This window comes from Cucurbita pepo, chromosome 2 (genome assembly GCF_057944985.1).
Source record: "Cucurbita pepo subsp. pepo isolate OVF chromosome 2, ASM5794498v1, whole genome shotgun sequence".
NCBI classification, from domain to species: domain Eukaryota; kingdom Viridiplantae; phylum Streptophyta; class Magnoliopsida; order Cucurbitales; family Cucurbitaceae; genus Cucurbita; species Cucurbita pepo.
Window position 1 is genome coordinate 5,765,710 of NC_141799.1, and position 12,981 is coordinate 5,778,690.

Genomic DNA, 12,981 nt, shown 5'->3' on the forward strand with positions numbered 1-12,981 from the left:
TATCCAAAATTACAATAATACTGTTGATTATTGAAATATATTAAAATAGAAATTCATTTAGAATAATAAATGAAAAATCAACGTTGAAACACATATTACAATCATGAATGTATCATTGTAAGTCACGGTCATGATATGGAAAGATTGTTATTTATTTTTTAAATAATAATTAAGAAAAAATATAAACAAATTTTAAACGGAGAAAAACAATAGTTCCTTATAGAAAAGATAATTGGAAGTAGAAAAGTAAAGGACACCAAAAAAATTCATTCCCACCGCCCCGAGTTCAACCTCTCTGCTTCGATTCTTCTTCCCATAAATAAACCCATCGCTATCCACTTTGTTGGTTTCAATTTGTTCTCCGAGTTTGACCGGTAACCTTTCTCTTCAATCTCCACGCTTCTCTTTTCAGTTTTTAAATTTCTATCATACCCTTTCCTCAAATCATTATGTTACCCCGATTTTAGGTTGCGGATTTGTATGAGTGGATCCGAATTGTGGCGCAAGAAAGTTTCGAAATCTCCTGTTGGTTTAGCGAAGAGGTGATTTTTCTGCTCTAGTTTGGAGACCCGGGGTTAAATTCTATTTTCATTTTCAAAATTTTGAGCTGATTATTGAATTCTATGTTGCCATGAGTGCTTTGTTGATGATCCAATTGGTTCTTGTCAATTTGGTTGCCAATTTCTTATGTCGTTGGGCTTGAAAGAGGATTGGCTGGTTCTAATATTTGCTGGATTCTTTTAGCTGCTTATTGAATCGGCTGTTGCCAAAGTGCTTTGTTGATGATCCGATTTGTTCTTGTCAATCTGGTCGCCAATTTCTTATGTCGTTGGATTTGAAAGAGGATTGGCTGGTTCTGATATTTGCTGGATTTCATTAGGGCTTATTTAGAATGTCTCCGTAGAGAAAATAGTTTTTTGTTTATTCCATTATTATTGGTCGAATGTCAAATTTCTTCTAGTTTATATATTAGGAGGTCAACTGTGTCGAGGATTGACGTATCAATTAAGCAAACAACAATTGAAATCTGCAATTCATTGGTTAATCTTCCAATCCACATTTGACTTTGTTCTATTTATGTTAAATTAATTAAAGGAGCGAGATTATGATGAGTTGTATGTATCTTCAGGAAGTTGACGTGAGAAAAAGACTTCGGTGAGGGAATAGAAGAATGGCCAATACTGCAGCAGCCTGTGCAGAGAGGGCAACCAGTGATATGCTGATTGGTCCAGACTGGGCCATAAACATTGAGCTATGTGATATTATTAACATGGACCCTGGGTAATAAATTTTTATTATTTTCCCTTTTTCAGGTTAATCGTACTATATTTAGATTGAGGAAGTGCAACTTTGTTTCTCCTAATGTATTTTACAAATTTTAAGAGACATCGTCTATGCCATTTTGTAATCCTTTTTGTCTCTTCTGTCGTTTCAGACAGGAATTGTTAAATTTCATCAAAGAAAGTAGGATATATGAAATCAGAACCAATGGGTCCACCCCGGTTCAGGAACCAAGCGAAAATCATAATGAACTATTTAAACTGAAAAGATGAAAAATAAAATGAGGCTAAAAAAGTTTTTTGCTATTTAGTCACAAAAAGGCTACAAACTTATCTTAAACTAAATGATGCTTTTAGCATTAATGTACTAAATTTCTTGTGATTTCTTTGGTGGTTAGGCTTTAGAGAGGAAGAACTGCCTTTTTGCAGTTGTAATGTTTCAGTTGTTTATTTGGTTTTGTTATTGGAGACAGATGGGAGAGTATTTTGATTAATCCAATTTTTTTACTAATTGTTTAATGAGGTAAACTTCTTGGTTTGTGCTTGCATTTTCAAGGACATTCTCTGATGATTATTACATACTTTTTCTAATTGGAAACAAAAATTGTATTCGTAGTTTTGGTTGTAATTTTATCAGATATTTGTAATGAAGTCCTCTGATTTAGAAACACGGTGAAAGAGAGAAAATTCCATTTCATCAAAAGAAGTGCTTGAATTAGCTTAAATGCTCATTAATCAAAAGACTTCAATCTTGTTTGGATTGCAACACTTTGCATGATGATCTCTTAATCCATTTGCTGAAAGACATATTTTGGTGAATGACTTACATGCAATGACTTACGAGTTATGATTAAACTTGTGACTAAAAGTTTCCCTTTCTCAATGCAACAGTCTACATTGCATGAGAATCATTTTGTGTTTTCGTCATAATATTTCTCTTTTTCTTTTAATATTTTAAACCTCTCATCATAACCTCACATAGAGTAGTGTTAAATAGTCGTCATTGAGAATAGTCAACATGCACTTAAGCTGACCAAAATACTCACAGATATAAAAAACAAAAATTAACCTCATTGGCTAGTTCAATGCCCCTCTTGGATATTTGTAATCAAGGATTTCTCATTCTTTTGAACTGGAGTCCTTTCTTAATTATGTAGTTTGTTAGTTTTCTGCTTTTCTGGCTCCTTCTATTTTGTATTTGTCCATTCTTATATTGCCCCAGTGTATTCTTCTATTTTAACTCAATGAAAGTTGTTTTCTTCATAAAATAAAATAAACCTCATTAGAGCATGTTACTTGAAAATTTCTTTAATCTATTTGCAGAAAGAAATCTGTTGAATGAATGAATGACTAGCATAAAGTTCTTTATGCTTAAATTTGTGACTTAAAGAGTTTCCTTTGCTTAATACTAGAGAGTGCACAATAGATTATTTCCGTTTTAGTTGTACTGCTTTTTTTAAAAAGTTTTATTGACGATGGTTTGAATCTCATATCCCACTTTTCTCATCTACATCATTTTCATTTTACAATCAACATGCTTATTCTATTTATTGTGATGGTTTTGAACTTTGATCATTGTTTCAAATTGTCAATGTCAGGCAAGCAAAGGAGGCCTTGAAGATACTCAAGAAGCGGCTTACAAACAAAAACCCCAAGATTCAGATTTTGGCTCTTTTTGTAAATTTCTCTTTCCCTTGTCGAATCAAATTTTATCGAGGAGTCACTTACACTTGCATGTTTTAACTAAACTAGACCATGACACTGATTAATTCATTAAATCTGAAGCTATTGTGTATTATACTTGCATTGACTATAAATTTTTGGCTAAATGTACAAAATATCCCTGATATTTGCCCTCGGTTTTAAAAATACTTCTGTTTTCTTAAAAGTTGCAATATTACCCTTGACCTTTCATAAAAATCATAAAATTATCTTTAGAGTATAAATTTGTTGCGCGTTGGAAAGGTCAAGGATAACATTGCACTTTTGAAAGAATATTGGATCTTCGGTTGTATTCCACCAAAAGAAACCACTCCTTGTAGAAGTTTTTTTTCAAGATCAAACGGAGAAATTGGTACTATCACACTAGTTCAACACACACAAGAAGCTCATGAAAGCTGAACTCGTATCATTGGCAGTTAAGGAAGAACAACCTTGGAGAAAAAAGTGCGAAAAAATTGAATGTATTTTCCAATTAGTACCCTTTATATAAGAGAGACAACGAATCACAAAACCCCTTATTTATGCATTGTACTTTTACTTTTAACTTCTGGATAAATATTCTCAATATCTTCGGAAGAACCTCTCTTCATCTAGGGAGGTCAAGAGTTTATTGGACATGGTCTTAATTTACTATCCCTTCAATAATGCACAAGCTCTGTTGTGGACTAACCTCAATGTGACTTTCGCGAAATCGAAGAGTTTTCCCAGAAAAGATACAAACTCATTCTAGGCTTTTCAACAATGTAGTTTACCCTGCTATTCTTTTGGTGTAAAATTGTCTAATACTTTTGATTCCTATTGTCATACCTCCCTCATTGCTAATTGGGAAAGTTTTTTGTAAGCATCATAAATAACACATCCCTTTTGATAATTTCAAACATCAATGAAATTGTCTCTTACAAAAAAGGAAAAGAAAGAAAGAAAGAAAGAATAGGGAAAGTTTAAAACAAGGGGCGAAGTTCAAGGATCTTTTTATTGTTTATCCAAATTTTCCTTTGTAGATTTGTGGTTTTTCTGTATTCTCTCGATTGCTCCATTATGTTTTGGTCACCCATGTGTAATTCGTTCCTGTGTGAATGATTCGAGGCTTTTTTACCATATCCAATATGTAAAGCTCACTATGTCTTCTTTCAAATATTAATCATATAGGCCTTGGAGACTCTTAGCAAAAATTGTGGTGAGAATGTGTTTCAGCAGATTATTGAGCGTGACATCCTGCATGACATGGTTAAAATAGTGAAGAAGAAGGTGATTTTCTATATTGACCTATAATAAAAGGACTTGTCTATGTGGTTCCATTTTGTTTATTCATTGGTTGTGCTGCTTTTTTCTTCTTTGCAAACTCAGGCAAGCATAGTAATGCTTTCTTTCAATATGTTTCAATTTTGCAGCCGAGCTTGGATGTGAAGGAGAAAATATTAGTTCTAATAGATACATGGCAAGAAGCATTTGGGGGACCAAGGGGAAGGTATCCCCAGTGCTATGCTGCTTATAATGAATTAAAGGTAGGTAGTTTTTTTTCTTTATTCATTCTTTCTCGAGCCTGAAACTCTGTAGAGTGATCTTCACTTGCTTTATAAAACTTCTTATAGCGATCAGCCGGAAATTATGTATAGTGGCCTTCACTTGCTATATAAAAGTTCTTTAGCGATCTCATTCCCTTAAACAGAAGATATTTTGTGTTTTTTCTTCTTAACCCTTGTCCAATAGAAGTTTAACTTAGCAATTGCCTGAATCAAATTATAAATATCATTTTCGTTGGTTTCTATTTTGAATTATTTCAATTCATTCGTTTGTATGCCAGCTCTGCATTGAAACTCTTAAATTTCATGTTGTTCCTGATGGTGTTAAATTTTTGTTTGATGCTTGTATAAGATTTATGTTGCTACAGGGCTTCTATATTGACATTCCTTCGTTTTGATATAATATCATGATATAAGTAAGCAGTTATTTATGCATCACCCACAAACCTGATTAATTGTTCTTTAGGTGCTACTTGTATCTCTAATTTTCTCCATAAATTCTCAAAAGTCGTTGTGCTAAGAAGTTTGAGTGTGCATATATGCCAAAGACCCGAAGAAGAAGCCGTCAGCAAGGAGAATTGATGACCAAAGAGAAAAAACCTTCAATAGCATCTGGACTGTGAAAAGAGAATAAAGAGGCCTTCAAAAGAATATGTATACCACCCGAGGAGGCAAAAGAGGGCAGCCTGAATTATTCCTTTTAAGCTACAATGTAGATTTGGAGAGCCTTCTATCAATAAGAGGGAATATGGTTCTTTGAAGATAACGAGGGGGGATTGGCTTTGAGAATGGAAGATTTGACTGTAGCTATTTCTTTCATTGCTTAGAAAAACTCGGACATTGAAGTTGAGAATTCTTTCATGAGGAACCATAAGATTCCTATTTGATTGAAATGGAGATGGGTGCTTATCATGATTGACGGGAAGTGTGACGGTTTAGTAGCTCTCTAATGATTGAGTTTTTTTTTTATTTTATCTTATTATTTTTTTCCCTTTCATTTTCTTTTGTTCCGAGGGTATGAAGCTAGTGAAGTTCTTTTCAACCTTGATGTGGGTTTCCATGTGATCTAATTATTAGAGGACAGGGTTTTAGGAGCATATCTAATAAAGCCACCACAAAGCATTGCTAATGCCAAATGAGGGATTTCAAGTTCCATTTTTGAGAGGGTTCCATCCTTCAATCATTTGGGTTGATATTGATAAAAAAGGAGATAGTATTATTTTTCTTTTTTAGGTTTAAAGCAGACAATGGGAGCCACATTTGATTTTGGAGGACTCTTGGGCGTTGGAGATACCTTGTCCATGTGAATGTTCCAGCTTTATTTGGTTTATATACGAAAGAAGGAGAGGTTATTGGTGATTGTTAGAGGGCTGTATCACAGACTTGGGACTCTGGAATAAGCAGAAGACTCGTTAACAGAGGGATGCCTAGATGGGCAGAGCTCTAGAAAATTCTAGATGCAGTCTGAGTAGCTACTCAGCAAGATAGATTGCTGTGGAAGATTGATTCCGTAGGATCCATCATGGCAAAATCTGCGTTCATCTTACTAAGCCAAAAACGAAGATGGAAACTCCCCTGGTGCATGAAATCTGGAAATGTGAAGTCCAAAGAAAGTCAGTTTTCATATAGTCCTCCTTATAGAAGTCTTGAAACCTGCTGATAAACTGCAAAGGAAGTTCCCGAGTTGGTTGTTATCTCCCTCATTCTTCTGTTTGTGTTTGAAGAGGCTGAATCCTTGGGATCACATCTATCTCAATCGCCCTTTTGCTCGGTTGGCTAGGTCCTCCCTGTTGGCAGATTTTGATATGGCTATTTGCGGTCCTGGAAAAGTGGACCTTTGGTTATTGGAGAGTCTGGGGGGAAGTTAAACGGGAAAGCTAAAGTTTTATGGAATCATGCGGTGAAGGCAATTCTTTTCTCATTTGCAAGGAGGGACACCAGAGGATCTTTGTGGATGGAGTGACATTAGTGGATTCTTTTTGGAGTATCATACAACATACTACATCTTGGTGGTGTTTAAACTATAAGATATTTTTTTTCATAACCTCCCTATAATTACTAATGATTGTAAGGCTTTGATCGTGTAGCTTTTTCTGGCTAGGGATTTTCTTCCCTTAGCCCCGATGTTGTTTGTCTCCCTTGTGTGCCAATAATATTTCTCAAATTTCTTATCAGGAAAAAATAGTTACAATAAAACTTTCATATTGTAAGTGAAGGTTTCTTGCTTGGTTCTTCATTCACATTCGAATAGAAGCTAGTTGAGGTGGAAATACTTTTGCCTGGAGAAAAGAAACTAGTTGAGGTGGAAGGCGAGGCTTTGGTAGGCTATTCCTTTACATTAAAGTTTGGCATCATGGTGGGAGGCACATGGGTAATCTTTAATGAGCGAGAAAGAAGACCAACCCAAAAGATTTTTGCTTACAAGTATCATGACGTTTCTTTTCCTACGGGAGTTACCAAATTTAACAAGCTCAATGGTTTTCTCCTTCTCTGTTGGGGGGTTCTTCAATTTTAAAAACCAAACCCACATATTCATCACCTCTAATTCTCTATTTCAAAGAATTTGATTCTGCTACCTCTAAAAGCACTGTCAATCTTGATGATGGGTCTTCTTTTGCACAATCACAACCACAGAGTTTTGCTTGAAGCTCCAGCTCACGGCAATTGAAGAGTAAAAGAAAACTAGAGCAGGGGTCAGGGAGAGGCAGAAGGGGGCTTAGGTGAGGAAGAATAAACCATGGAAAATGTGGGTGGCGGACAGAGAGGAATTCAGGAGAGGACGCATTTCAAATAATGCAACTGAAATTTTTGGTTTCTGGGTTCTGTTAAAAATGATTATCAAATGGGTTAGGTATCTAGAAATTCTTCCATCTGGCTTTTATCGTGCAATTGTCTGATGCTCTTTTATTATGGTGTTAATGGTCTGAATTTTGGTGGTAGGAGTCGATTATTAATAGAAAGTGATTCAGAAATTGGACAAGAAGCTGAAGTGCCGAGTGCAGAACGATTTACTTGGTCGAATAGTAAATGATATAGAATGCCTTCCTTTCAAAGAGAAAATTGCCGCTTGGTTTTTGGACTTGAATCTGATAGAACTAGGTTTTGAAAGATCCTAACCCACAGATCCTAAGAAAATAAATTTTATAGATTTTTTTTACCATTTGTAAGAAACTACACAGGTGGTGTACTTCATAGTATGATAAGAATAAAATGGTCTCTGTTGGTTTTGAAGATTTTTCGCTGCTTCTTGAACCTGAGATGAGTCTTCTTTATTAGGAGGGAGGAATTCGTTTATTTGTTTGTAGTTTTGGGTAGTGATCCCTACTCTTTAATAATTACTAATTAGGAAAAGGTTATGTGATTATTTTGGTTCTGGTTGTGAGAGAATTGGTATCATTCCGTTCTCCACTCCTTCCTATGGTGAAAATTAAGTGGTGAAAAATTACCCCTCACGTTACTTCAATTTTTTTCTCATACTTCTAAAATTGATCTTTTTCCTGTTTGTGTGTGAATTGATGAAATCTTCATTCGATTTCTTTTTCCCTTTTTGCCACGTACCGATCATTACTTCCATTCTTAATTGAATCTGGCCTTTCACAGAATGCTGGAGTTGATTTTCCACCACGAGAAGAGAATAGTGTTCCATTTTTTACTCCACCTCAGACCCAGCCCATTGTTAATCAACCTGCTGCAAGCTATGAGGATGCTGTACTTCATGCCTCTCTCGATTCTGATGTTTCTGGCCTGAGGTACTTTGAGCTCATTTTCTCCTGTGTTTGTTCCTGACATTCAATAACCATTCCACCACTAAATCCTCTGCATATCTGTTTCTGTCCCACTCTTGCATTATTTGAATTTTGCATAAAAATGTTATTCATTCTACTTGTGTCCTCCTATAGCCTTGTGTACATTTCTCTCAGAAAGTTTTTGGTCTAACTGCTGTCTATCAAACTGAGTTTATTACGTACTCAATAAGTTTAACAAATCAAATAACTGAACCATTTAGAGTATAATAACATATAAATGATAGATAAACCAAAACAGTAAACCACCCACAAGCTTTTAGTACATCATCCACCCACATGATTAATCCACCCTCGTTTCCCCATTGATTGGTGTGGCATTGCCCCATGGTTTTATATCATCACATAGAAATGCAGTAATAGTTACCCTTTGCAGCCCCTGTGGTTCTTTTAACGTTTTATAACGTCAATCCGCTGATGATGTGCAACGGCATTGGTTGTTCATGTTTTTTTTTGGTCTATGCTACGATATAGTTCATGGAAAAATTGCTTGCTTTGACTTGAACCCTTGGGGATAATTTTGGCCGGTTCTCTAGTTGTTAGATATGTTCTTAATATACAGCTAGTTTTCACTCCTATTTGATGGGCAAAGGATTACTACCAATTAATAATTTTATTTATAACAGCTTGCCAGAGATTCGAAATGCACAGGGTCTTTCAGATGTGCTATTGGAGATGCTTGGTGCTTTGGACCCTAAAAAACCAGAGGTAGGTTATCTGTACATCTTCTATAGAATGAATTTGTAATATAAAATTTGTTTAAATTAAGCCGATTTAGTACAAATTTCCTTTCAAGATGCAGGAAGTTGTGTAATATTACAAACTTATCTACTTCACTCTTGTTGTGTTAAACTGCTTGAATAAAATAGGCACAGAACTAGCTGAAAAAAAGATCAAATGGTTACTAAGTCAATCAAATAAAAACAAAACAAGGGTAGTACTTCTGTAGGCGATATGTCCCTAATATCAATTAAATTTTTTCATGTGTATGTGCTTCATTAACACTGAAGAAAACAAAATGTTCCTTGACAGGGCGTGAAGCAAGAACTGATTGTTGACCTGGTTGACCAGTGCCGGTCTTATCAAAAGCGTGTCATGCTGCTTGTAAATAGTACAGCGTAAGAGTTTTCTTTACCCAGCCATTTTTTTACTTTATTTTATTTTTATAAGAAACAAGGGATGCATATTTAGAAGAGAGGTATAATAAAGAAAATGATGCTTTGTTTACCTTATCCATACTCTGTATACTGATTATTGTTTTCACTTCACCAGAGATGAAGAACTTTTATGTCAGGGATTGGCTTTGAATGATAGTCTGCAGCGAGTACTTGAACAACATGATAATATTGCGAATGGAACTACTACTAGGAACGCAACAGGAGCTGAATCATCATCTCTTCCGATTATAAATGTCAGCCATGACGATGACGAATCAGAAGATGATTTTTCACAGTTAGCTCGAAGGTATTTATAAAATTCTCTCTACGAAATGATCTCCATTAAAATCTCTGCTGAGTGATTACAGTGTTTCTGATAGTTTGAGACTGGGCTTGAATGTTCATTCTTGTTAGGAGTTAGGACATGATTATTGTATAGAATTGTTAGATCAAAACATTTGAGTTTCTAAACGCCCAACATTCTTCCCATTTCATATTTTCATGGAAGTTCAATGTATGCATTGTAATTCGTTGCAGAAAACCAGCCAGCAGTAATACAGAAGGAACTCGTGTTGGCCCTCTTCTACCTCCTCCACCATCATCAAAGAGGCCTGTTGTTACAGGAGGCAGCGGCGTGGTTGATTACCTCAGTGGTGATGCTTACAAATCAGAAGAAACATCAGAAACCTCTCGTCCACCGTTCACTGTTTCAACTTCAACCCCGCCGTCTTCTTCTCCCCTTCCCCATGTTGAACGCTCTATCCCATCACAGCCACTTCCCACTGGACAACCTGTGTATGATGAACCAGCTCCCACGAGCAGGTCTGCTGATCCGCTGCCTCCAGCACAATGGGGATCACAGTCCCAAAGCTCCTCCTTTCTTCCACCACCACCATCAAAATATGATCAGAGACAACAATTTTTCGACCAACAAGAAACTCATGGGTCAGGTTCGTACGATAGTTTAGTCGGACATGCACAGAGCCTCTCTCTCAACTCACCAACCCCAACTAAGCAGGAAAAGCAAGAGGATGTACTATTTAAAGATCTGGTTGATTATGCCAAAGCTAGGTCGTCGTCTTCGTCAAAGCCGAACCGATCTTTGTGAACATTTTATTAAAAGATGAAATTAATTGGTGTTGGTACAGATTATAAAGTTGCGTTTAGCCCATCAGGTCTTGCACCAAATTGGAGATTTATCAATTACCAAATTATATGTTGGAATAGGAAGCCTGGTTTTTGGTTGTGTATGTATGGTTTTTCTGGGTTGTGAATGGATCGAGCACTTTGTTGCATATATTTGGCTTTTATCTATCTATTTATATATAATTTATACCGTATGTACTTGCATAATTACATCATTGTTGTACTGATTAGTGAGTCCGAGATGGGTCTTAGCTTAAATTACTTATATTGATTTCTATGTGTTAGGATTGCATATCAAAACGCACACACTCGATCTAGATGAGCACAAAGAACATGAGAGAGAATGCAAGGAAAATATTGGCTCCTACACAAAATTACGAGGGGATATATATATACATATAGGCAAATATACTGACTAAATAGTTTTTTAGTCATTCAGTTTCATACCTAATCTTTTAAAATTTTCAAATCGATCTTTTTATATATTATTTTTTTCTACCAAATCCTTATCATTAAACGTTAAATGTTACACGTTTAATTTCATCAAAATAAATTATATATTATTTTTTTCTACCAAATCCTTATCATTAAACGTTAAATGTTACACGTTTAATTTCATCAAAATAAATTAAAAGTACTCACTTAAAGTACTCTAACAAGTGAGAAATATACTTGATTGAAAAGGAAAAAAAAAAGAAGGTTGCCAAACTAAGATTACAAGTATACTAAAAATGATTGCACTTCTTTTTAAAAAAAAATCATTTTATGTACATAATTTGTTTAATAAAAGAACTTTATTGAATGGTCAAATTCACTTAATAAAGTAATGATGGTATACATATATATATATATATATATATATATATATATATATATATATATATATATATATATATATATATATATATATATATATATCAACAAAAAAATAATAATAATAATAATAATAATAATAATAAAAGAGGAATATAGTATAGAAAAACCACATGCTGTTCTCTTCTAATTTGATTTGGCATAAAAAAAATATTGTTTTGTTGGGTAAATGGCAAACAAAAGTGTCTCAAAATCAGCTTCACTTTTAACACTGTTGCCCATCTCTCCTTCACACAACCTTATTTTATGTTCAAACACCTCTCCCTTCTTTGCCTAACCACTAAAGAATTGGTTTTTTATTAGTTTAGTGCTTTTGTTTTAGCCTAAGCCAATATTTAATAATACCCTAACTTTATTATTATTATTATATTTCTAACCTTTTCTTAATTATATATAAAAAGCAGGTGGGAACCACGTAAGAAGCGAAGAGTAGGTAATGTGACCATGTCGTAGAGAATGCCAGAGCCATCAAGTACAAATTCAAAAACATGACCATGTTGCAGGAGATGTGGGGGAATGTCGGAGTCATCAAGTGTCGAATTCAAATTCCTAAAAATTTTCCTATTATACATGTGAGTGAGGACAAAACATGTTGGAAGAACTTAATCTTCGCTCATAAGAAGCAAAGAGTAAGTAACGTAACCATGCTAGAGCCATTTGGTATCGAATTTAAATTCCAAATCCTAGACAAATAACATAAATTGTACTCATACATAACATTCTTTAAAAAAAATAATAAAATAACCAAAGAATGAAGCTAAATTAATTCAAATGACCCTTAAAATAGATTAATAATTGTTAAAGTAAAGCAAGACCAAACTTGTACGTGTGGCTTAACTCATAATTACTACTTAAGTCGCACACTTTCAAAAAACAAACAACAACAACTCCGACAGCAAAGATTTCTTACCTTAAAACAAAATTAAAAAAAAATATATATATATATATATATATATATTTAAATATTTCATAAAAGCTTCAAAACTTCACTGAAACAGAGATTCCTTTTGATGTTGTGTTTTTTGTTTTGTGGTATTAGGTAATGGAAGGGCATAACATGTTTTGTCTGCCATTGCCACACCTTTTCATTAACAAAACTAGTTGGCCCTTTCCTTACTTTACTCTCCATGTCTCCTTCCATTCCTTCTCAAAACCCTCCTCCTTCCTTCCACTCTTACAACACCAATATCATGTTTCATTCTTTCCGCCCTCGTTTCATTTTCATCCTTCTTCTCGTTCTTGCCCTCGCCTCCATGTCGTCGGAGGCGGCCAGGGTGCCTACAAAGTATTGGGAGCAGATGTTGCCAAAGAAGCTACCCACACCGTCCTCTGCGCCATCCAAAGGGACGAATTCTGTGGCTTCTTCGAGTTTTAAAACTGTGAAGGTTGATTGGTACCTGCTCGCCAAAGGTGGGAAGGTTTAGGTTTGAGATGGTATAGAAAGTTGATAAGTTATTCAATAGGACTGTCACAATGT

The 12,981-nt window shown here is 34.9% G+C and overlaps 1 protein-coding gene across 2 annotated transcripts; it reads left to right on the forward strand.

The window, feature by feature from the left end:
- The first annotated feature begins 219 nt into the window (after nt 1–219).
- LOC111788867 (TOM1-like protein 3) lies at nt 220–10,841 on the forward strand. Of its 2 annotated transcripts, XM_023669427.2 has the most exons (12): nt 220–374; nt 468–542; nt 974–1,040; nt 1,130–1,281; nt 2,879–2,957; nt 4,152–4,250; nt 4,394–4,507; nt 8,126–8,274; nt 8,955–9,036; nt 9,361–9,446; nt 9,601–9,792; nt 10,023–10,841. In XM_023669427.2, the coding sequence occupies exons 4-12, from the start codon at nt 1,172–1,174 to the stop codon at nt 10,591–10,593; spliced, it is 1,482 nt and encodes a 493-aa protein (XP_023525195.1). In that variant the 5' UTR covers nt 220–374; nt 468–542; nt 974–1,040; nt 1,130–1,171; the 3' UTR covers nt 10,594–10,841. The 2 variants fall into 2 exon arrangements, with proteins under 2 accessions (XP_023525195.1, XP_023525194.1); XM_023669426.2 differs by lacking the exon at nt 974–1,040.
- Nucleotides 10,842–12,981: the final 2,140 nt, after the last annotated feature.

Bases quoted from the DNA above. Each gene is read 5' to 3' on its own strand.
- LOC111788867 (XM_023669427.2), top strand. From the start codon at position 1,172: ATGGCCAATACTGCAGCAGCCTGTGCAGAGAGGGCAACCAGTGATATG. The intron at 2,958-4,151 runs GTAAATTTCTCT...TTAATCATATAG, and splicing joins TTCAGATTTTGGCTCTTTTT to GCCTTGGAGACTCTTAGCAA. The intron at 8,275-8,954 runs GTACTTTGAGCT...TATTTATAACAG, and splicing joins TCTGATGTTTCTGGCCTGAG to CTTGCCAGAGATTCGAAATG.